The following is a 25,309-nucleotide window of genomic DNA, read 5'->3' as shown; positions in this document are numbered from 1 at the left end:
CTGCCTCAGTGGGATCTGCTGTACCATGTACTGATTCAATGATCTGACTGGATGCTCAGTATTCATTTTTTTAACTTTAATAACAGAGAGTATAAAAATAACTGTTAAAACCATCTGTACCTGAGCAGATTGTCATTTATGCAACAATTTGGAGTTTATTTGTATGTAATAATAAGCTGTTTAAATGCTGCTTATGGGTTTGTGGGGTTTTAGAAGAGATGGGAATGGACTGTAAGCAGGTAGCCTAAGGCTTTCAGTCTTGGCTTTTTTGATTTCATTATTAACTCTGCAAAGGGCAAAGTCCAGCTCATTCATCCTTCCCCTGATTTTATCTCACTCCAAAACAATGAGGTAGCAGAACTAAGCAAAGGCCTGGGCACTTTATAAACACCATAATATTTTGAGATGGTTCTTTTATAATTTTTCACTACTAACAGAAATGGAATGATGAGAAAAAACAGTTCTCGATCTCTGAAAATTGCAGATCAGAGGTTGGATTGAGTGAGCTCAAAACTTGCAAGTAACCTCTTGCAAATGCTAGTTAAGGTATCTCCTTAGTTTCCCTTATTATGTATAATTACAGAAAGTTATGTATCCTTCTCGGCTTCCTGGTCTAGTGGGTGGAGGAGCACCACTGGCCAGTTCTTGCCGTTAGTACCAGCTCCCGGGCTGCCGAGTGCCTGTTCCCAGCTGCCCTGGCATCTCTCCGTCCTGGCCCCGCAGCCCTGCTCTCATGTGGCACTTCCCCAGGAACCCCGCGTGACCCGCGGGTTAGCTGCGTGCTCAGGGCAGCTTCGGTCTGGCCCCGCGCCTGTCCCACCTGCTAGCGTGCCTGGTGTGCCTCCACGTTTGACATGTTTCTGCAAGCGCTTATAGTCAGTGACTGGTTTCATTTGAAACGAAATCTTCTATCTGTTTTCACCGAGCACTTGAGGATTCATTACGCTTTTCAGTGCAAAGTCAAAGTGAGTGTAAGTAACAGATGATCCTGGGGACAAGAAGTGCTTAGAGTGTCCTCTGGAAACAGTGACCAAGAAATGGGCGGTGGAAAGACGATTCCTAAACTGTTCCTCAGGTGGAACTGGTTGCATCAGTGCCTCCTTTAATCCTTCCAGCATAAATTCAGTAATTCTTCACCAGAAAGAACTAGGATTATTCACTAGATCAGTTGAGGCTGATTTGCAAACCAACCTGTATCTGAGAGTGTGCATTTCCTATGTCACCAGAAGTGCGTTCAAGAGGCCCCATGAAAAGGGGATTTCAAAAGTAGCTCGGCCTTTCTCAAAGATACTTGTACCGGTCAGCTCTGTGATGGCTCCTGTTATTTTGAAAATTACTCCTCTCCTCCAGAATAACTTCTCTTTTGAATTATTTGTGCATTTTTTTACTAACAGCCTGGTGTTCAAGAATGTAGCCATTGCTTTACCAGAGATGATAATTTCTGGTTCAGCACAACTCCCTCACGTACTCCATTAGCTCAATATAAACTGTTCCCAAAGGCTTCTGTTAGTCTTGTAAGAGAAGTAACCCCCATGTAAAACATGCTTTTCCTTAACTATTCCTGGTGTTCATAAATAATGGACGAAGGCTTTGTCTCCACTGCAGTGCCAGCTCAGGCTGCAATTCAGGTTTTGCCCTTGCCCTCAACCCAACAGACACAAGTCACTGGATCAGACTGAACAGTGCTTTAGATTTAAGGTTTGGGGGCCTGTCAGAAGTTTGTCCGTGCTGCCTGCTTTAAATAATAATGCAGCAGGGATTTGGGTGCAGACCAGTATTGGGTGCACGTGCATGATCATTTCCATTTGGATTAGGGTTATGCTGTGGAAGCTGTGCTTCGATTTGTACTTCAGAGTGTTCTTGGAGCCTGGAAATAGCAGAGCTTTGGGGTGGAACTAAAGATGTTTCAGGACATTGCCTAATACGCTCAAAGAGCTAATGAGTACTCACTCCACAGGATCAGGCTAATGTAGGTTAGTCCAAAAGAAATGCCCCCGGAAAGTGTGCAGGTGGATGCCAGGTCCTCAGCACCGACCCTTTCACTGTACAGATCCACTGTCATTGTGGCACACGGCTTGGTAATGTAACTACAACCTTTAGCACACTGCCTGCGCTGTTAATCTGCTTGCAATCATTTTGTGTGCTTGAATGCTGTTTCCTGGTTTTTACAGTTTCTCATATAACTGCTCTCAATTGAGATTAGCTAGCTTGAGCAGAATAACTCCAGCTAATGGTGGAGAAGGATAGCATCAGTTTACCTTTTTTCTTGCATAAAGGAAAGGTGTGGAATCTTCCCTCAAGGTTTTCCTGACTTCTTGAGTTGTTAAATCACTTATTTCCATATTTGCTTTTTTGTAACATGCCTGCTTTAATCAATGCAATGGGACTTTCTGACAGCACTGGGACGTATTTCACGTTCACATCAGAGGAGAGCAAAGCCCAGCAGGATAACATCTTTTTTCTTTTAAGCATAAGACATTTGGTTTTGCTAAACAGATTGGATGTTCTGATTTGAAATTATGAGTGGTTAGACGGCATCCTATCTTTAATTAGGTTGCACAGACTGAGTCATTTTGCAAGCTAGACATTTTAATTTACAATCTACTGCACTGCAGCACTCTTCAAGGCCTTCTGCTATGTAATAAGGTATTCAACTTGCAGCACAGGCTTTAAAAATACTGGAGTACTCTCTGTGACTTCACTTGTTTGTTTTATATTTTCAATTTTAGTTGCAAATCAAACATGCAGTTACAGAAGCTGAAATTCAGAAGCTGAAGACGAAGGTAAGAATCAATATATGGTTAATACACGCTGTTTTTTTCCTCTCATGCAAAATCAGATCTGAAGACATGTATCTTTATGTGGGTGGAGAAGTCAACATCCTTATTAAAGGCTGATTAAGAAGCACAGTGGCTCAGCTAAATCTTGTCTTGGTGTATATTCTCTATTCAAAGTTTCAAGTAAAATCTTAAGTGCTGCTATTAAGAGAAACTGCCAACTTGTATAGCTTCAATTAAACATACATTGTAAGGGGTATCATAATGACTAAATGGCAGATTTCTAGTTTTACAATTCTAATGCATTTTCTCAGGTTTTTAAATTACATTTGGATTGAAATTCAAGTCTAACTTAGTAGGGTTTTTATTAACCAGTGATGCTAAAGTATCTTGTTTATGTTAGTTCCTTTTTTTGGCATTTTTTGTAAAAAAACTCATTTATTTAAAGGTGTTTAATAAAAATTACTTTTTTATATACAGAAGAAAAAGAGCTGTTTCATATTGCTGCAGTTCTTTTTAAAAGGTACTCTAGAAAGGAAAAGGCTTACCAGTTTAACAGAAAACATTATCTCACAATTGGTTGCTATGTGTTAGATTGAATTTGCTATAGCAATAAAAATAAATCATATTTTTTGTACTAGGATAAGATTTATGGGAAGTCAACTGATAATTCTGTTGCTGAGTAATATTAGGTTTTATAATGACATCCTTCTCTTTGAGTTTGAGTACGTTATAAAGGAAATAAAATTGTACTTCGGAAAAAGGTTTTAGATTACTATTTCTTTCTAGCAACTATTTGCACTCGTCATGTATTTTGCATGGTGTTTATCAAATCTCCGTAAATTATTGTTAAAAACAAATTCAGAGTGCAACTATTTTGTGTAAGGACAATTTCTGTTGTACTGTTTCAGTTCAGAAAGTCAGAAATCTTTTCTTCCTCTGCTTTTGAGTTCCAGTCTAGCAATCAGAGCTGCACGGTCAATCCTTTGGGATTGTGCCGAGCCCCATTGACTTCATGGCAATGATGCGTGGGTGTAAACATTCATCTGTGCAAATCTATTTGCAAGATTAGGGTTAATGTGCCTTTTTGTGTTGGACTTCTTTACCTAGTGTTTTGAATAGAGCCGAAGAAAATGTGGCTAGTTTAGGTATATTACTAATGAAACTGCAAACAAGTTATTTTATTTTTGTGTGCATCATCCTTGATGCTAGTAGAACTGCCTAGAGCAAATTAAACAGTCTTAATACGTAAACAAGGATGTTAAGGCATATTTTGTTTTCTATAAATTCTGGGAGCTAAAATGTACAAGCTGCTGCACAAACCTACCCTTATCCAGCACCAAACATTCAAACCTGCATCTGGCTTCAGCTGGGAAGTGAGAAGCCTAACACAAAAAAAAAATCTAACAGAAAAACCAGCAAAGGAGCTAAGGTTTATTAAAAACTCAGCAGTAAAACTTGGACTTCTTTAAGGTCACTTGGAAAAAGTCATTGGACTTCATTGATGCCAAATAGCGGAACTCGCAGTGGAACTGCACTGGTCATAGAGTTAAGCGGTGCTGATGTGTTTGGCAGAATTAGCAACTGAAATCTTCAACAGCAAGGGCATATTTTTCTTTTCATATTAGCTCCTTACAACTCAGTAAGCAGGTTTAAAGAAAAGAAGAGTAATACATTTATAACAGGTTCTCTTTGTCCTTGTAATAGTTCTGGCGTAGCTTCGGTATTGGATGCAAAAATCTGTGCTTGCTTAAATGAAAAAAGATTTTAGGTTATGGCCCAATGTTAAATTTTGAATTATATTCCAACCTCTTTTGTTTGGCTTTCTAGATTAAGCAAGATTACGACATGAAAACAGGCGTTGTAAGAATTCAATAGATTTTCTGATTTGGATAAAAAAAATAGTTGGATTAGATGCAATTGTTTTTTTTTCCTATTGTTTTCTAAATTGTTCTTAAATCAAATATAGAACCTGGAAATCAGATTCCCCCCAAAATAAGAAATTTCTCATTTTATGGAAGCATATGAATGCTTTCTAACACCTGAGCCAGATGCACAGAGCAAAATGCATCCCCAGTGCTGTTGACATTTTCAAAGCATGTTGGTGTATCCCAGAGAAGCATAGAGGCTGCACTGGCTGCGCAGAGCAAAGGTTCTACTTCGGTTTATGAGGAAGAATAATGTATGTATCAGCCTGTGTTCTTTGTCTTTGAATGCTCTTTTCACTGCTGGTATATTACCTTTATAGCTATTAATTCACTGATTTTCACTATTCGTGTTATTTGAATTCATCCTAAACGATTAGGCTGCACTTTGCACGTTTTTACTGACTGGCATCTCCCCTCTTCTGTTCAGCTGCAGGCTGCTGAGAATGAGAAGGTGAGGTGGGAATTGGAGAAGACCCAACTCCAGCAGAACATTGAGGAGAATAAGGAAAGGATGATGAAATTAGAGAGTTATTGGATTGAGGCACAAACCCTGTGTCACACGGTGAATGAGCACCTCAAGGAGACGCAAAGCCAGTATCAGGCTCTGGAGAAGAAGTATAACAAGGCAAAGAAATTAATCAAGGATTTTCAGCAAAAGTAAGCAGCTACGCCAGGCTCAGCAAATGACTTAGTGGCCAGATAGGAAACATATATGTGCTATATTTTGAAATATGAAACCCACTATTAAACACCTGTAAGGTAAACACTATTTTTCACTTTTTTTTTCCATGAAAAACATGGGCTCTTTATTATGGAAAAATGTTAGTAGTATTCAAGTATTAGTTTAGTATTGTTGAAAAATACTATAACTAAATAAAGACTTAGTCTGTGATATTCCAGGTTGGAATGTTTCAGAATTACTAGATAACTCAATGTGATTGCAAACAACCAAAAGTAATCATAGTAAAGCATTTGATGAGCAAGGTTTGCAGCAATTTATATTGGTATTGTGTCAGCTGGGTTCACTCCTGTTGTGTACTAATGTAACATCAAAAAGAAAATTGTTTTGTTACATTTTACATTTTATTTTTCTTCTTCTCATAGATGCCAAGAATGTTTGAGCTGAGTTGAGCTAACTGATGATTACCTGGCCCCCTCTGTTTCATGTGGTCCCCTATCCCTGATGGCTAGCAAGAATAATAACATCTTACATTTCTATAACAGTTTCCATTCCCCCAAATTTCTTTTTTCACAGCAACTTTTTCATTTTCTGCTGAAATATACTCATTTAAAGAAGAAAATTCAAAAACATACCACAATGTCAAGTGACAACTGGGAGTGCAGAAGTGAATATCCTGTCCCATTAAAAAGGGTTTTAGATAGTCAAAATGTCATTTCCCGTCTTGGAATTTCGTGACTGTTCCAGAACTAGCTGACATCTTGTGTACTTTCTATCACAAACATCTTAATTTTTCAAAATAAAAAGAAATAGGGAAAATAGCTAGGATGAGCTTGGATAGCCTTTCTGTTGTTATTCTGCTTTATATTGGTAAAAGATCTAGTCAGTTGTTTTTTAGCTATCTCAGACTCCTAAAATCACCTAACAGATTTCCTTATAGCTTACTAGAAAATCAGATTTGTACTTGGAAACTTACAGATGTCCTTTTTGTGAAAGAATGCAGTCATCCTCTAATAAAACAGAGATTTTGCTCCATTTTCTACAACAGAACACGGCATAAACTAAGCTAACGTTGTTTTCCTTGTAAATACAGGATATGAAAGAATAAGTTTAACTGTTTTGATTAACAATTAGAACAACTGAGATTTTTTTTTCCAGATAAATTCCTCCTACCATTTTTGTATCTTCACCTAGCTTACTCACTTAGACTAAGTAATTGTTTAGGGTTTTGTTCTAATTGCAGTTTCATACTTCTTACTACGTTAGTAATAAAATCTTTGTTAAGGACAGATTTTTCTGATGCATAGCTTAAGATATATCAGAACATTTTATTTTCTGTTTGAATCTGATTGCTTTGATGACAGCAAATACATCTTTTTTTCCCTAAGAGAACTTGACTTCATCAAACGCCAGGAAGCTGAACGAAAGAAAATAGAAGATTTGGAGAAAGCACACCTTGCAGAGGTTCAAGGCTTACAAGCTCGTGTGAGTAGTATTTACTCTTATATTTGAAGAATGAAATGATTCTGTCTGATATTCTGAAAAAAAACCACATGGCGGGGGGTGTGGGGTGTGGGGGGGTGTGTGTGTGGGGGGGGTGTTATGGGTAACACTGTGTTGTATTTCTTTCAGATACGAGACTTGGAAGCAGAAGTTTTCAGGCTAATGAAGCAAAACGGGAGCCAGGTTAACAATAACAACAACATTTTTGAAAGGCAGACATCTTTTGGAGAAGTTTCTAGAGGAGATCCAGTGGAAAATCTAGATACGAAGCAAGTGTCCTGCCTGGATGGCTTAAGTCAAGGTTTGTTTGAACCAATCCATAACTCCTATTAATATGTATGTAAATAGCATGGTTATCATGTAGGATTTAAAAGAAACAATTAATAATGCAGAGATGTTGTTATTTTTCCGAAATTCAGTATCTAATGACAGCTGTATCAGGGTTATACCAAATAATGCCAATACAGAGTCCCAGAATAGCTGTGCAAGGTATATTCTTAAAGAAAGGGAAATGACTAAGTGCTAATAAAGCAAAGATCATCATTGATTTCTTAAAGCTTTCAGTGGGATGCCATCAACATTTAGGTTTAATTCAATGCTTCTGTTATGTTAATAAAGTATGTTCCTAAATCTGTCCTTAATTATCCAACCACCAAAGATCAAACAAGAACAAAGTTACCAGAATGAGAGAAACAATGTTAAATCTACCATTTTGAATGCATCTCTGCAGGTTCTGATCCCACCTCGGTACAGACATCAAAAGGAACTGTGTAGGTGGCACTCACTGTTTCTCAGGATGGAGCCTTTTGTGAATAAAATGCAAAGTCTTTACTAACACATTAATTAAAAATCTTATTCAGCTATAGCACAGCCTGATTTACAACATAAGACTTGTAAGACTTTGTTCTATATTACCAAAGAGCCAGAACAATTTGTGGCAACACTGAGATCCGGATAGATACTGTCAGCATGGTGACTGTAACCTTTACTTGTTTTGCATAGAAAAGATAATTCCCATTTTTCAGGCTGTGTCAGTGAAAATATACAGATAACTTCCACAGCTTCAGTTAAAGTTCTGTAATTGCAAGTGGCTCCTCACTGTTGAAGTATATGCAGAATTAAAGCCAATTTTAGGTTCACAGCCTTGGAACAAAATCGTTTGGCGCAGGAGCAATACTTAGTGTGTATTCAGTAACATATGTGAAATCAGCGTCAGAGGTGTTGGGATTCTGACAAGGGAGCACCAGACTCTGTTCCTATATAGATTTTCATTTTAAATAAACCATAATATCATTCATTTCTCGGTGAAAAAAAATGCATTACATTACCAAATAAATTAATTTCTAGCAAGCACAGAGATGTTTTATTAAAATTGATATTTTAGCAGTTATTTCATGTGTGGGCCAGAACTGAATATTGCTCTACAAACAAATCAATATGAATTACATTTTTAAGTATGTGTATAAAAAAGAGCTAGTCCTGCTGAAACTGTATTTGGGTGATCTGCAGACCTTGTGGAATTTGTTTCCACAAATCTTCGCAGAGCTGTTCTTTCTAGAAAGTGTTTAATATACTGAAATCTCTGAAGTTCAGAAAAGCACTCAGGATGACAAGAAGGTCTGTATTTCTGCCATAAAGACTCAGTACGTGTTACAAAATATTTAATACTTAGCAACACTGATAACAGAAACCCTTTCAGTAGTTTGCATCAGGAGAGGAAAGTATGTTTTTCTTTACCTGACTCACAAAAATCATGTTTACATTTACTGTTGTGGCAATGTCAACACACATCCATGGCTCAAGAGCTGAAATCCAGGAATTTCTACATGTAAAAAAAAAAAAATTCTGTGTAAAAGTCTTTCTAAAAATTTGAAAATTCTTCCTAAAGCATTAAAACTCTGCGTGTCAGTACTTTCAAATTATGTTTTTCAATTGATTTGCATGAAAATTTTCAATTTCCAAGAGCTGCCATTCTTCATTGCAAAAAACATTCCCCTGGGGCAATATTACCAATGTTCAGTGCTTCTGAGAGTTAGAATAGACAATCTGTGAATTTAAATGCCCAAGTTTAACCACCTGAATACAAACACAAATTATTTGCTAGGAAAAATAGACAATCAGCAGCGATTTTTTGAAAGCAGAAAAAGCATAGTTAAACCTTAGATTTCAGGCTGGATTTGTGTTTTTAACAAGAGAAAAAGAAAAGCCCTTTTTTAAAATAAAGAGATGCCTAAACATGCTGCAGTGCTCTGACTTCCATATACCTTTGCCAGTAAATTCTGTATCAAAGTCTCTGAAGTCTGTCTCAGACAGTAATGTAGTGATGCTTGCTCTGCAGAGAAAGAGCCTATGTCTCCATATCACCCTGGTGTAAACCTTTTTAAGAAAAGGACTTGCCATTGTCTAGTAATAATAATCACTGATAATAAGTGTATTTACTAATCACCCCATGGACGTTTGCAGAGGAGCTATAAAGGGCAGGGGAGATGTCCACGATGTCTTTGGAGGGTGAGCGAGTTCCTCCGGGTGCAGTGTGTTGTGCACACTGTCTCTGTGACCTTCATGGAAGTCCTCCTGTCTCTCTTCTGAATTTTATTTGGTGAATATAACACATGTCTCTTCTTGAGCCTCAGCATTAGGTTTGTGTGTACGCAGCCACATCCTGTAATTTTTATTCTGAAGTTTGCAGGTCTGTCTTCCCTCAAAAAATCAGGTTATATAAAAATATATATTTTAATTCAAATGATGCTAAGTATGTTTTTTGCTTCAATGTGATCTGGGGTGTTTATTACATTCTTGCGTGGCAATAGATTTGGGAAGAACTAATGGATGCGACTTGACGGTCGCGTACATACGAGCATAGCTGTCCCTGCCGCTGCAGGTGCTCCGGCCGTGTTTAGCATCATGCCAGACTGTACGACTCCTCAGGCTGTAACGTAACCTCATACTAAGTTTGAGGGGCTGCCAGTAACATCAGTGGAAGTTAGAAAATCAAAACCACAGAGTTCTTCCTTTGCTTTGCCAGGGAATACTAGAAGCCTGAGGACTGTGTTTCTTTTACAAATCTATGACTTATTCTGAGAGTCCAGAAAAATAGATAAAGTGCATTGTAGCTTTCTGGTTTAGTGGTCATGAGCTGTGTCTGCACTAGAGAATCAAACTGTTTACTGGAAGGAGTCAGTGGTTTGAAATCTTAACAGTTCAGTGCTTTGACAGTATTCGCTCATCTCTGTGCAAATGCCCATTCAAGCCACTTTGACGGCTCTACTTTCTGGGTACCTTGGGATACCCAGGGATGCATCAGTTCACAGAGGGAGATTTTGAAATCTATCAGCCTGTATAATGCAAAAACAGTGGGAGGACAGGCGAACTCTTTCCTGCTCCGCAGTGGTACTGAAATAATTCAGATGGAAGCCCATCGGAGTCAAAGTGCTTCAATGCCTGCTGAAAGAAAATCTAATTACATCGTCTCCAAGAGCAAAATAAAACCTGTTATGACTGTCATGTGAGACATTTATCAGGCTCCCCAGTGGGTTGGGAGATTCCTAGACAAACATGTGGGGTGCATGTTTGCGCCAGGGAGCAGTGAGGGCTGGCAGCTCTCTGTGGAAGAGGGAGCTGGGACTGAGAGTGACAGCACGCGTGGCCAGGGCAGGGACCACCCGGCAGCAGCCCAGTCCTGCTGCGCCCGAGTGTGGCGAGCAGGGCAGGTCCAGTGATGGAAACGGGGGTCAGCTGGGAGCCCAGGCAAGTTCATGGTGGGGAAGCAGGTCCAAGGGCAAGCCAGGAGGTCTGTCCATGGGCTGTGACTCAGGTCCGGATCCACAGGGTGCATGGCCTGAGGGTGAGAGCCCAGCTTAAATGCAGTCTCTGATGAGGAAGGAGCCATTACTGATGCTGTATGAGCTTTTTCTCTGCAGTAGGCTGAACCACGGTTAGGGACCTGCAGCGCAACAGGGAGCTGCCATTGAGCATGAGCAGCCCAGCTCGGGGGTGGAGGGAGCAGTAAGCTCCAGGCCCAGGTGGTATTTTGCTTCAACAAGGCCAATACGACCACTTAAGTGAATAAGTGTTTGCAGTGCTATGTCAATAGTTTGCATAATTGCAGCAGTGAAAGGAAGGGCTGTATGAAGTGCATACACCTGAAAGAACAAATACAAGCAGTTCAGGTCATAGCAATGTGCAGTTATCCTATCGAGTACTTACGGTGGAAGCATAATTACAAGTCAGACAATGCTATTGATTCTGTAGTGTCATCTGCATGTAGAGTTCAACTCTTACACAAAGAAGAAAACCAAAACCTGGTACTGGAAGTCTTTGCAGTGCTTTAAGACAACATAAATCTGCAAAAATAAAAATGAGTTCGAGCCTTACCCCTCAGTTATTTACTGGCTCACAAACTCAACGTGTGGCTCTGATTTCAAGAGACAGTTTGAGCCGAACTGACAGATCATTACTGTTCAGATGGGAGACTCTGTGCCATCCCTGCCTTTGTCCAGCGACCTGGTTCTGCCTCTTCCGTTGCCCTGCTCCAGCACTTACACACCAATTCACTGAAAAAACAGAAAACTGATCTAAGAGGGGAAGAGGTTGGAGTATCAGACTGAAATTGGATAGTTTCTGCTGGGTCAATCATTTGAATCAGCAAGCTGCAGTCCAAATTCGGGGGGGAGGAGGGTGTCACTCAGAGCCAGGGGTTGGGACAGCAGGAGGGAGAGCAAGAGCTCTCCGTTTTGGTGGTGGTAAGTAACTGAGTCGGTTCCACCCTTCGTGAAATTGCATTCTCTGATACTGAAGGTCAGGGTGCCATGGAAAGCAATGGGAAAAATTTCAGAAACTCAGGTCAGAGTTTCTTCATTAGCTTCAGTGAGGCTGAGATGTCTCCATTTATTATTTTGCTTTTGTTTAAAGCAAAAATGTCTGTAAGATCAGCTTCTAATTAATTACTGTGTTACGAACGCAGTACTTAGACAAATAAATCTAACAGATTCTGGTTTGATTTGTACTATGAGGATTGCAAAAAGAAAAAAAGTTAAAACCATAAAGTATCTATTCCTTGTCTGGTGTATATTGTGAAAACACCTTTTAAAATGTGTTTTGTCTTACTGCAGATTTGTAAAATGTTAGCTTTGCTGAAATACTCAGATTTCATTTGAGTGGATGATTGATAGCTAAGAAGAGTGCAGTTATGTTAGCTCTATTTGTAGAGGCAAGCCATATATTAACTCTTTAGTATACTTTGCTGACAAGACATTCAGGAATAGGGTGGCTTTGAACCTAGGCAGGTAAGATGGTTTCATTGTTCCATTTTTTATATGAAATATTTATCCAGTTTTCATGTATCACATAGCAGTGTTTTGGCAGTAGATGGAAGGGGAAAGATCTGAAACTGCTTTCCCTTCAAAACCAAAGAAATAAGGTTTCATGGTTTTCGCAGCAGAAAGTTAAATGTACAAAGACAACTGAGTAAGCATGGGAGTGACATTGTCCATTTTCCGATGGTATATAAAAATAGTGCAGCACTGGGGTTTGGGGTTTTTTTCCATTTTGTTATTTTAAAGTACATACGTTAGAAAACAACATCTGCACAAACCCCAGATGTTCAGAAAATACAGCAACTTTGTAGAGTTAAGAAGTGGGAGAGTAGAGTGCATCTCCCGGCTTTCACCAAGACCTTCTGGTGACTCTTCGTTGGGTTTTGTTGGGATAATTACTGCTGCTGTACTGCAGATCTCAGCAAGTTTTTGAGCTATTAGATCAGGATAATGACAGATCTAACAGTTCGTGTCCTGCTCAACACAATATAGTTGTTTTCTAATCAGGGAGAACCAGTCCCTTCGCTCTTGTACAGATCACGGCCTTCCCATTCCTGCCTTGAACAGCTGTGATTCAGCGTGCCTTTCATGGACCTTCTGGATGGATTAATTCCATTTCATTTTCACTGTCATGATAAACTTTATGCAACATCACTGACAGCTGGTTGCAGTGAAAATTTATTTCAGCATTCGCGGGTTGTTCCTGCAAAGCTGTAACACTACCTTGCTAATGATTTTGCCAAAATGTGTTGCTCTTGGAAAGCTGCAGCCAGGTATCTGCTGTAGATGGTGATAATCGCAGTAATGATTGTGTCCTCTAGACTCCTGCTTAAGGAAAGGGGCTTGACAGAGTGTCTTCTGATGTGATCCAAGCGCAAGTGAGGCAAGCTGTTATTTGTGTTAGGTCACTCATATCAATCTGTTTGTATGAGGGACCACGATAGTTGGTGCTGACAGAGATGTTTTACTTAAGTTTACCTGGATTTATGTAAATTTTATGAGTTTGAAGGAACTCTGAATAAAAGAGAGAAGAATCTACAAGAGGACGTAATGGTTCTGAAGACAGTGCGGCAAGGGAGGAAGTAACAAATGAGGCTGCCAGGTGCTAATAAAAAGATGCTTTTACTTGCAGAAGAATTGGGATGAACAATTGGGGCACCTTATTTGTATTGTCACATAGAACTCTGAACAACAGATGGCCTCAGAATCCAGAGGAGGACTGGGATTCCTCTTGCTGTCCCCTCCTGAGAGGGACAGCGTGCTAGAGTAAGCAACCTGTTTCACTGTCGGTCCAAAGGAATGAGTTTAACACTTGTTCATAATCCTGTGAAAGGCTGCCTGTAAAGCAATCCAATCACAAATGGTTATCTGATTATTTGGATACTACCTTTATCACTCTGCGCTACTGACTGCAGACATTGCTTGCTCATAATTCGCACATATTGTACAAGGTTATTTTGGGGGATATTTAGTATAGGAGAGACCAAGTCATGTTCTTTAAATTTGTAAGCCATTCTGATTATGATAAAATGTAGAGCGGCCTGAGGACTGCTGTAGATATTTCTTCTGTAATACAACAAGCAGCCTGCAAAACTGATGAAGTTATAAGGGAAATGCTTAGTGGGGCAACTGTGGGAAAAAATGGCAGTCCAGTCCCTCTTCCTCAAGTGGCTTAAAAGGGCAGGATTGGGGATAAATTAATTGGTCCCCTGGGTCTAAATTGGTATATTCATCCAGATGCTGGAAAATGTCTGTCAGAGAGCAGTGAGATGAGGATTCCTTTGCTATATGCCCTGATGGACGAGAACTCTCTCTGCAGGCCAAGCTCATGCAAGTCCCTCTGAGGGAGTCAAAGCGGACCTGCTTTCTGGGCTAGTACAGCTGGTTTTGTGTGGTCCTTCACCTAACAGTGGGAATCATTTGTTGAGTTTTTAAATATTTGCAGTTGATTCTTTGCTGTGCACTTACTGGATCTGTATAGATGAACTTGTTAATGGTTTATGCAAATAACCTTTTTTTTTTTTTTTGCATGTGTACTTTTAACAGTTATGAAGATACAGGTACAAGTAAAACATGCAAAGTGCATGTACTCGCAATTGCAGGTCCTGTCTTAGGAAAAAGTAGTGACAGATTCTTCTGTTAAATAGCTTCAATCATGTTTCCGTACAGAGTTCAATGAAGCAGTGCCAGAAACAGAGAGACTGGACTCCAAAGCTCTGAAGACTCGAGCTCAGCTTTCAGTGAAGAACAAGCGGCAGAGGCCTTCTAGAACAAGGCTGTATGATAGCATCAGTTCAACTGATGGAGAGGACAGCCTTGAACGAAAGGTGAGAAGGACTCTGCCCTCTCTTTCAGGCTTCCTATGGAGGGCTAGATTGCCCCCGTAAGTCATTTCATCCTCTGTCTTTGTCCTTTCATTGTAGCACAGGCAGTATTTTTTCCTCTGTGGCCAGTATGCTATGAATGTCATTGAGTGATCTGTGAGTCCGGTCTCCTTTGAGTCAGCACACTTGTTTTTTAGATTTTGTTGTGTTTTATTTTTTAACAGGAATCCTGAGCTTTCTGATTTATGTGTGCTTTATAATGCAGAATGGGTCCTTTCATTTATGCAAGAGGTTGAAGGAACTTGAATCGTGCATTTCTCTATTTGTTAATTTTTTAACACAATTGATATGATATTCACTTGTCATTTTGTCCTATTCTGACTTCTGTCTGAAAGCAAATACCAATAAACAACACTGTGTGTGGTATCAAAAGGTAATGGCATGAATTGCTAAAGTGTTTCATACAAATAGAAGGCTAAATAATGAATAAAAGAGTTGCATGTTCAAAGTAAACCTTGCTCTGATTGGTTACTAAATGGTATAACCTGCTTTATAATCTCTTATACCAACAGCCGTCAAACAGTTACAGTAGCCCCATGCACATTTCAAAATCACCACTACCCTTATGCATGAGAGCATCCTCACCAGCATCAGATTCTGGTGCTTCCTCCCTCTCCCCCGTGGCTAGCAGTGCAGCAATCTCACTTGACAACCTAACTGAAAACCAAGAAGAAGGACAGCACCACAAAGGAGGTGTCCTTTACCCGCATGCTCGGGGAGACACTCCGCTTTCCTCTCCTTCAAAATCTGGGCACAGCTCTGAAGCATCTCCTTTGCATCACCCAGCTGGCAGGAATATTTTACAGGAGAAAGGTATTACTATTTTTTACAATAAATTGATGCATCGTTTTGCTCACTTACATCTACTTCATGAACTTTCGTTGTGTCGTAGGACCTTAGCAACTAAAAGGCTGTCATCTCATAACTTCTTTTGTTTACCTGGAAGTCAAAAATTACAAATGACCTTGTATGATGGTATAAGAAAAGGATAAAGTTTAAAATGAGATCGGGAACTGCTTCCTTTGGGTTTTTTTTCTTGAAAATCAATGAAAAAGCTAGGGGGAAGTTGCCTTTAAGAAAATCTTGTATTTTGTTTTAAAAAAACAAAATTATTTGACCTTGGGACATTTCTGTATTAGAAACATGCTTAACACAGTATACTTGCTCAAATTATGTGATGTTGGCACTGCTAGATGCTTTTTTTGGAGGGTGGGGAAAGGAGTGTAAAGCAAGAATAACAGATTGTAGCTTTTCATTGCTGAGAGGCAGCATAGTCTAGATTAAACAAGAGGTTAGTGTCTGGAGACTCCTCATTTACAGAAAAAAAATATCAAGTAACTTGTTGAGGAGGTTGGCCGCACTGTTATTTATTTAATTCAGATTCTTTAAATGTAAGCTGGATAAAACATGATGCAATCATACATAGCTCAGGTACATGTCTCAGATACCAGTTTATTAAATGCATTAACAATATGATATGGTGCAGAATACTGAGTCCTCCTTTTCAGATGCCTTGTGAAGTCAAAATTAGTATTTTACACAACTTCAGCATTGTTAGCTATGCACCTTGCATTCTCTAACTGTCACATAAGCTAAAATACATCATAAAAATTGTTTGTAAGTGAGGACTGCGGGAATATCCGGATAGGTTCATAACAGACTTTGGCTTACTTAAATTAACTGAAAAGAACAATTTGTTGAGGACTTTTGTTTGTCTGTGTGTCTGAAAAGATTTGCCACTGCTTTACAATCTATTTTTTCTTCATCTTCATACAGGCTTTCACACAGATTCCTAAAAGACAGATTCATGAAGTTTTGTTGAATTTAGGATAGGTTAATATATGCTAGCATTTTTACATGGGTTCTGAAATTGTTAGTCTAACTGTATATTTTCTAGTTGTGTAATTGTTAGTGAATCAAAGTTAAATTCAACATTTGAGTTTTGCAAGTGAAAATAAGGGTATGAACATAAGAACGTGACTTTCCAAATTTGTACTTCAGCTTGAGTGTATAATTGGTTTATCAGTGAAGTCATAAATCCTGCGTTTCCAACTGATGTATGAAAAATATCTTGATAAAAATTTAGTGGAGACTAGCCTTGTAGTGTAAGGAATAGTGTATTATATTCCACCCACCGTGTCGCTCTTTCCAATTTAGGTTTGAAAAATATCTCTGCCTAAATATTGGTGTCATGCTTTCCCCACTGTGACCGTTAAGTAAACAACCAGTGCTTTCGGGTGTATCCAGATTCTGATGAGTATATGAAAATTAAACCAGAGCCATTTAGTTTCAAATGGAAAATTTGCATTTAATAAGTCCTACAAAAAAGAAATATCCTAAAGCAGTTGTTTGGCAACAAGTGTTGTAGCGTTACTATGTTAATTGATTATTAATTTGGCTGTCAAACTCTTACAGGTCAGAAAATAAAAAGGGCCATTGTATTTGTTCTGTGTGCTCAGGTAGGGTTTTTTTAGAGATGGACACATGTGTGTCCGTTGATTAATCTCTCATTCGCAAAAGTGAGCGTTGGCAAGCTCATGCTTTTTTTTTTCCTTATGAGATGCTGCAGTGTTGTGGGAAGAGCTGAAGTGGCATGAGATCAGTTTCATTGCAACATGATGAGGAATTTTGCTTCTCTTTTAAGCACAACTTTCTCATGTATGTGTATGATTAATTTATTTTCTTCAGTTCTGCCTGTTTTGTGCAACAGCATCCTTTGACAAGGCAGCCGAGGTGACCCCTGTGGGCCTTACTCCACTGATGTGAGGCTGGCTGCAACTGTTCTCTGACCTTGGGGAAGAAAGTTAGGTCTAGCCTGTCTAGTCTCCTTTCACATCCATCAGCCACAGATTACTTACACCAGCTCCTTGAGGCTGAAAGTGATAGATTAAACAGCTTCTGCGTGATTTATTCTGAGGAACCGGCTCTCCCTCACCCTCTCTGAAGAGCTACAAGGAGTCAGGGAAGATGTACCCATCCAGGGTGGGCAAAGTCCCCTCCTGCCCAGGCAAGGCACCTGCAGCCCTCGTTCGTGGCCACTGCCATGTGCCAAGCACTGTGTACCTCCATGTGTGCAAGACCCTGTAGATTCAAACCTGCTCTGCCACTGAAGCTGGTTTTGGGACCTAGACCATCCATCTTCTCCTGTATCCCATAGCCAGCATGAATGTTTTTCCCGGCAAATCGTCATTATTCAGAGGGCCCTGGCTGGGCCAAGCTGCATGTGAGTGGGAGCATAGCGATACGAGAGCCCGAACAGAAATTTGCCATACCAGGTAGCTGCTACGTGTCCCTGCTGAGCTCTCCAGGTTATTTCTTCTACTACAGCAGCAAAACCTTTAGCTACTAAATGCTTTCATTTTTTGCCTACCACAAAAGCAGTGTACCTTATAGTTTCATTTACTTTCATTAACAACTGTCTCAAAAAAGCTCACTGCCCCCAGCCCCCAAGCCCCACTTGCCTTTGAACAGCTAGCGTGAAAATAAACATTACAACTTTTATTCCTGAAAGTGGCCATTTTGAGAGTGGTTAAGTGAGAAGTATGCATTAAAGACGAAAGAGGAACCATAAGAGGAGAGGGGAGAGGGGTGTGCACAGTGTAGGGTTGATGCAAAGTATGCATTGCCTAAAGTTCTCCTCAGCCTCCCTGAGGAATGGATTTCTTCTCAGGAGACTTCGCCTTGCTTTTGTCATTCTTCGTATTACCTTTTTTTGTTTGCTTTTTTGGCATGAGGTTACTTGTCAGTTCTTGAATGTTTGTTTTTTTAACCTAAGGACTTGTGTTGGTAGAAATAGTATGGCTTTTAGAGTGTGGGTATTGCAAGAGGCTTATTTTCCTGCCTTTCCCAGGATTTATGAACCAGTTGCACATTGAATATTTTTACTTGAATGAAAACTTGGCCAAATATTATCCACAAAGCAAGGTACAAAGTTCTGTACACATAGTTGACTGCCCTGTGATAGTGCTGTGGTATTTTGGGTTAATTCTGAGGGCTTAATTTGTGTCAGCTAAGGTAGGAAAAATCCACAAACCCAGCAGTGCTTTCAGTTAAAAGTCAGTGTACATCTGAGGTCACATTGTAAAAGTCTCCAAACCACAACTGAAATGAATGAATGACCTTCATTTGCTTCCTCTAGAGTATTTTTTATGTTTAAGAATCTCAGAAACTGTGTCTGAATTTTTCAGTTGCCGTGTGTTTCCTTTTAGCTTCCATATAGATTTCACAGGATGTTTTGCAGACTCAGATTCATTGTTTTGGCTTCATAGGTACTGCAGGAGGTTTCCTCTTTAAGCTTTAACAGTGTTTGTAGAAGAGATCAAAAATTGGTAGACGTCTCTCTTATTAACTAAGCTACTTTTAATTCTTTTTTTTTTTTTTTAATTCAGAATGGTTGGATTTCAAGTTAAATGTTGGATTTCAAGTTAAATGTTTCTTTTAACAAAGATATTCAAGCTAAACAGATAACTATTACCTAGCATGTCCACCATAAAAGGTACCCTTGGCTCCAAAGTTCAAAAAAATATTTCAGGAGTCATTTTGGAAGTAAAGCATACATACCAAATAAATTCTGTAAAAGGAAACTTAAGTGGCTACTGCTGAGTTTAAAAATGGATTCACTGTAATGTTGACCTGTAAATCTTTTGTGTTGTTTGACTTACTACCTATTTATTAAAACTCAACCAAAATTAACTTTTAATTTTCTTGAATTAAAATAAGATTTCTTCATGTGTATTTTGAAATTCTGAAAGTATTTATTTATTTTTATTCCTCTTCACACCATCTTCTTAGAAATGGGAAGAATTCACCTAATTAAATTGTGTACTCACATGTACATGTATGCGTATCTAATTATGAAAAGATACACAAACTTTGGAAAGTGGAATAGCTATCAGTAGCAATCAAAAATAATAATGTGCATTCTTCCGTGTACAAATATATCCTAGATGGTGCCACATCTGCTCAGGCAGCAAGAACAACTAGCCCTACTATAGGGCATACAGAAAAACTAAAGAGAAAACTTGCAGACCTTGGGTAAGCATTTTGTTGTTTAAAATACTTATCTTTTTCATTAAAAGGATTGAAAGTAAAATTTCAAAGATGTTTCCTGATGTTTTCTAATATTCTTGTAGGGCTCCCTTGAGAAGGAGTTCAAACAAGGGCAAGAAGCGGAAAGAGAAAGAAGCTATTAGGGTGACCTATGGCAGTAGGTATGGGTAAAAGACTGAGGATGCAAGAAATTATATGCCAGAAACATTGGAAAAACCTAATCATCCTAGCAGATGGGAACACTAACAGTCCCACTGACTTCATATAAATAAGTGTTAAGCTTTGAGATAACCTTCTGAGCTTACAAACCTAGATTTCTTAACTAATGAAAGACTAACATATAATCTAAAAATACTTGGAGGCTTATAGTATCGTGGCATCAGTACTACTGTTGCATCTGCTAATGGGATTTGCAGAAATAGGTCATCAGAGCTGGCCTACAAGATGCACACGCAGTCAGTTAATAATACCTATGAACCAGAAATCTTGACACAATTCCACGTATTTTTTTGAAAAAGCCCCACAGAGCGAGGATGGGCAGCAGCTGTTCACAGCAGCTTCATGGCACCCACATCAGGAATACTTTCAGAAGGGTTTGTTTCTGAACATGAACATCATAAGTTGAAAATAGGAAAAATGCTGACATTTGTCACATCACCAGCTCTCAGGGAAAGAATTGTGAATTCCTTGTGAGATCTGATGAGACCACATCACCAGCATCTGGACTCTGAATAAATAAGTGAATGTTCAAAATGGCAGGAAGCAATCTTTTCTGCAAAAGCTAGTGTAGATTTTTACTGAAGGTCTCTCCTCACATACTGATGACTCTGACGAGATCACAGCTACAGGGGGTGATAGCTGGTTCCAGGTATGAAAGACAAGTTAATGTCAGGAGTGCTAAGCAAACTTAATGCATTCCAAAAGTCTAGAAAGGGCATAGCAACTCAAAAACTCTCTGCACATAAAATAATGCAAAAGAAAACCTACATGATAAAAGAGCTATCAGAAGAAAGCAAACTTTGAATGCTACTCAGAAAATCGTGGTGGAAAACCAATATGCAGCCATTTGTGGAGTTTTGCTGACAGTCTAATATATGGAGACCCAGTGACAAGTATATTGTGTAGCTCCATAAAATAAGAAAAGCAAAAGAAAACTTAGACTTCTGACTTACTCCCTCCGGCACGCTGTACTGAAGTGCAGTGTTCTGTCTCAGCGTACATTTGTACATTGCATCCTGCAAATATCTGGCAGGAGCTGCAGTGACCTCAGGCAGCAGTCGTCGCCTCTGCGCTGGTGTCAGACAGCCTGTTCCAGTTGGTCCCACTGGTGCGTCTGCGTGCAATGCGACCTGGAGGTAGTGATACTCACTGCTGGATTGCCCTAGTAACAGGGAGAGATTTGTTAAAGCAAATTCTCTGCACCTCTGTGTAGCTGTAAGGCTGCTAGTGCCCTTAGCAGGGTATTAAACATCACGTAGCATTTAAATACCAAGCCACAGGGTGGGGGAAATGAATGTATACTCGTCTGTAAGAACTTGATATGCTCCTTATACCGACATAGTATGTTACAGATGTTTGTGAGATGCCATAGGTATCTTCCTTAGAGAAAGCAGATCTTAGCGTAGAGATCAGTTGCTTATTAGAGCATTTGATAAATCAGTTATTTGTGGTGTTTGTTAATATTTCTGAGTTCAGATACAGTTACTAAAAGCAAAGTTTAATACTGCTTTCAAAGTCAAAATTCATAAGCATTTGTAATTCTCAGTGTGCCTCTGTAAACTGGAATGTTATTATTTCAGTATAACTTTTTAAACATCCATTGTCACTTCCTTTGTTACTAACTCCAAAGAATTTGCCTCAGAAGAAATGTGAGGATGTTTTCTCTGCAGTCCAAAGCTGTATAAGCTCTTTGAAAGAAGGAAGATGATGATCAAAAGACAGCATCCTGTTATAATTATGTCCATTACAGCAACTGATTGATGTAGAATTAACAACGCTGTCACATGGATGTTGCATTCATTATGTTGCCATTGCCAAAAAATAGCACTCGGGATGTGTAAATAAAATCCTGGATCTTTTTCTAAGACTACCACTAATGTTACCTATAAAAAAATTCCCCATTTAAGTAAGAAGCATATAATCCCCTGCCTGAAGCTAGGTGATTCGGGCAAGATAATTTGTTTTTTCTTTACTTTCAAGCAAGACTAGAGGATGAAGGAGGAGTACAGGACTGGGTCAGATACATCTGCCTTTCTTTATGTAGCTAAAGGGAGGGAGGATTCTTCTGCTTCCATGGGTGGGGGCCCTTTGACAACCTCAGTTTCATCCATACAGAAAAGAGGCTTCTCAATATACAAAGCTCTAGTGATTATGTTAATAATGATTTAGAAGCTGTTCAGAAGGTGGAAGTTGAGGGGAGATTTACATCCATGCAATTTACTGGTGGCTGATAAAAGCAGTAGAAGTTTAATGCTCTGAAACAGTAATATATACATTGATATAAATAATATGAGAATGTGACATATGCATAAGTTCTTTGAGGCAGACACTTTGCATAGTTATCTTTAATTTACATACTGTACTGTTGACGTGATATATTTAGTGAATAATTCAGGCATTTTGTTTTATAACTGTTACCTTTGCCTTGATCACATTGTCACTGCAATCTTTGTTACTACAAAGAGAGAAGCTGATAATATCACACAGGTCTTTCTTTCATTTTTCTATACTAATATTTTTAATACTTAATAACGTTAAAATCAAGATAATACTCTATCGGTGTTTAGCTGTTGTAACAAAGGCACATCTCCGTAGATGGATACAGACGCACCTGATTCATTCTGCCTGTGCTCAAAATCCAAGCCAGACCTTCTCTGGGAACCAGAGCCCGCTTGGGTCAGTGCTGAGTCTGATCTGTTTAACCATGCTGAGACACCACTGGGGCTCAGAAATGCACCAACACAACATGTGGCTTCTTGACTGGAGCTGGTTCGCATCCGAACAGCGGGAGTACAGGCATTTTCAGCTGGCGTCTGTCTCTGTTTGCTGGGTATGTTGTCTAAGAGAGCTTGAGTTAGAAAAAGAATCAAAAGAACCCACTTTTTTTCTTCTTTTGCGGAAAGAGAGATTTCAGGCATGCCCCTAGCAGCTGCGTGCCACTCCGTTCTTTAGTCACAGTTACAGGGAATGTCACTCTTTTTACCATTAACTGCCTCTGTAGCATTTTGTTTTCTCTTATTTTATAATCTAACATATATTCTTGCTCCTTTCTTCTGAACAGGACTGCCAAAGAGATGCTGCAGAAATCGGCAAACACTAAATCTTTAGCAGAGCGATCCTCCTCTCTCCCACACTGTGTACCATTCACATGGTATGGAGAGAGTGGCAAGGGATCCAATTCTTCTAGCAACCTGCCATCGCCTACCAGCTCAACTGAACCTTCCTCTGAAAATATAAGTCCAGCTAAAAAAGGGTCAAAGGTAGAAAATAAAAACTACCTTATTCCCACTGTGTTGAGTGGCATAATTGGCTTCATGTTTCTGGAAAAAGAACAGGCCAATATGTGACTACTACAATAAACAGTGCATGGTGTTCATTGTACGGTAAAAGCTCATCTGAACAGAACATCTCTGTCATTGTACCCTTCTACATTCTACCTTTTTACTCTGTCTTAATGTACATTAATTCAGTAAACTAACTGTGGTGTGCTGTACCGTAACAAAAGCAAGTGTTGCCAGTGGAAATTAGCATTTGGATCCCCTGAACAAATGCTAGATGTGTGTATTCAATTATAGATATTTTCTGAATTCTTCAGGACTGATTGTGGGAATACCTACCCGTGTTTAACTGAGGTGTTTGCAAGTGAAGAAATGCTGTATGCTGTCAGTCATCTGCCTTTTTTCCCCTCAATAATGAAATCTGTTTGTCACGCATGCTGGATGTTGGATTTAATTCTCTATATGAAGATGCTTGAAGTGTAAAGATGAACTATTGCAATTTAATACATCTGTGTGATTCCTTTCTATGTGCATGAATGTTTCAGCATGATAACTCCTTTAATAACCCTTAGTTACAGTAATATACGTAGCTTTTTCATGTTTATTTTCACTTCTGGAAAATGTTTCTCTGCCTGTATCTTCTTATAATTTGTAGCAGTTGACTTTTTATATTGGTCTGGTAAAAAGAAACAGATACGGTTCTCAACTTTATGTACAGGAATATGAATCAGAAATCTAATTACTCTGTCTTCTATGAACACATGCATGTACATAATAGCAGTTTCCACAAGGATTTCTTACTTTTTTGGTGCCGAGAGCTGGTGACACCTTACTTCTGCTGCGCACCAAGCTAGGCAAGGTCATAGCTGTGCTTGTGTTACCTGGCAGGGAGAGCAACACAAGGCTGACCAGTCCAAATCAGATTGGTAGAGAAGACCACAGATGAAATCTCTGAAGATTAAAGAGAAATTAATTGGCTACCCCGTTTCTTTTGAACAAGAAAGATGAGGATTAGACATGTAAATCCTATTTGTGCCTTTAAACAAACATTGTATAAAAATAATTTTCAAATGGGGAAAAAAAGCACCCCTCCTTCTACAGTTAGTATTAGGTTGAGCTTGGGAGCGGGGGGAGGAGTGTTGTCCTATCATAATTATTATCAGGCCTTGGCTATCTTGTGTTTTTCCTACAGAAAATTAAATGTTAAAGTCTTAAATTCATCATAAGGCTGAAGCTTGCACAGAATAGAGGTGAAAGAAAAATCAAAGTGCTTAAAAAAGAAAATAGATTTTCTTCACACAACAGGAGGTAGAGCTGTTGAACTACTGGCCTAAGAACACTGTGGGGGCTAAAAGTTTCCATATTAAGGAAGCTGCTTGGATTTTCTTCTCCTCTGTAAAGAGCTGGGAAAAGCAGAACAGGAATTCTAAACGCAGGTGTGAGAAAACTGATCACAAAAACATTTTTATGTTCTCTGTAAAGTTTGCGAGCTCTTAAATTAACAGTTCCTACACTGCTAATCAGGTTTTTAAAGTATAGCACGATACCAATATTTAGTTGGATTTCCAGCAAAACTAAGAGGAACAACACTTGATATTTTTGGAAGACTTCTTGTTTTCAGGAAAGATAGGTCAGATATCTTTGGGGAGGATAAAAGGATAACTTTTTTTGTTTTGATATTTGGATCCATTTTTTTAAATTGAATGTCAAAGGTGAATTGAATTTGATATTCATTTAGATGTTAGATTAGAGTTTAGAGGTCTCCATATCATCAACTGTATATTCAAATTAAATGGAATATCATTGTGTCCTTAATTTTTTATAGACTTTAGTTTTTTATGGTTCTCACTCTAATGTGAAATACTTGTTAATTTTTGTCTTTTTCTGACAGTAATTTTGCTGTATTCCTGGAAAATATGTGCACGCTTTTGCTATTGTTTGCTGTAAGGTGTGATGTCTGTCATTAAGAAAAAACAGGGTTTGTTTTATGGTTATTGGTTCAGTAAATAACATTCAATATCCAAAGATCTCTTTTATTTTCAGATTTTTCTAAAGGTGTAGGCAAAGAGGGAGGATCCTTTCACTTTTCTAGGAGATTATTTGGGACTCAGAAATGGATTCACAGGATATTCTCCTTGCTCTTTTTCAATAGCAGTTTTCACTTCTATTTGCTAATT

At 38.9% G+C, this 25,309-nt stretch overlaps 1 protein-coding gene across 1 annotated transcript in view; it reads left to right on the top strand.

The window, feature by feature from the left end:
- Window positions 1-25,309, top strand: part of PPP1R9A (protein phosphatase 1 regulatory subunit 9A) — a 148,044-nt gene that overhangs the window by 112,215 nt on the left and 10,520 nt on the right. Inside the window, exons 7-15 of the mRNA XM_082320635.1 lie at window positions 2,730-2,783; window positions 5,133-5,362; window positions 6,773-6,869; window positions 7,017-7,188; window positions 14,372-14,529; window positions 15,099-15,399; window positions 19,533-19,620; window positions 19,719-19,796; window positions 22,916-23,197. Of these exons, the coding sequence (XP_082176761.1) occupies window positions 2,730-2,783; window positions 5,133-5,362; window positions 6,773-6,869; window positions 7,017-7,188; window positions 14,372-14,529; window positions 15,099-15,399; window positions 19,533-19,620; window positions 19,719-19,796; window positions 22,916-23,197 (1,460 nt within the window). The remainder of the gene's footprint in view (window positions 1-2,729; window positions 2,784-5,132; window positions 5,363-6,772; window positions 6,870-7,016; window positions 7,189-14,371; window positions 14,530-15,098; window positions 15,400-19,532; window positions 19,621-19,718; window positions 19,797-22,915; window positions 23,198-25,309) is intronic.

This window comes from Platalea leucorodia (assembly GCF_965183815.1).
Source record: "Platalea leucorodia genome assembly, chromosome: 1".
Taxonomy (NCBI): Eukaryota; Metazoa; Chordata; class Aves; order Pelecaniformes; family Threskiornithidae; genus Platalea; species Platalea leucorodia.
The sequence above is the reverse complement of the archived record's forward strand: the minus strand, read 5'-3'. Positions and strand labels throughout refer to the sequence as shown.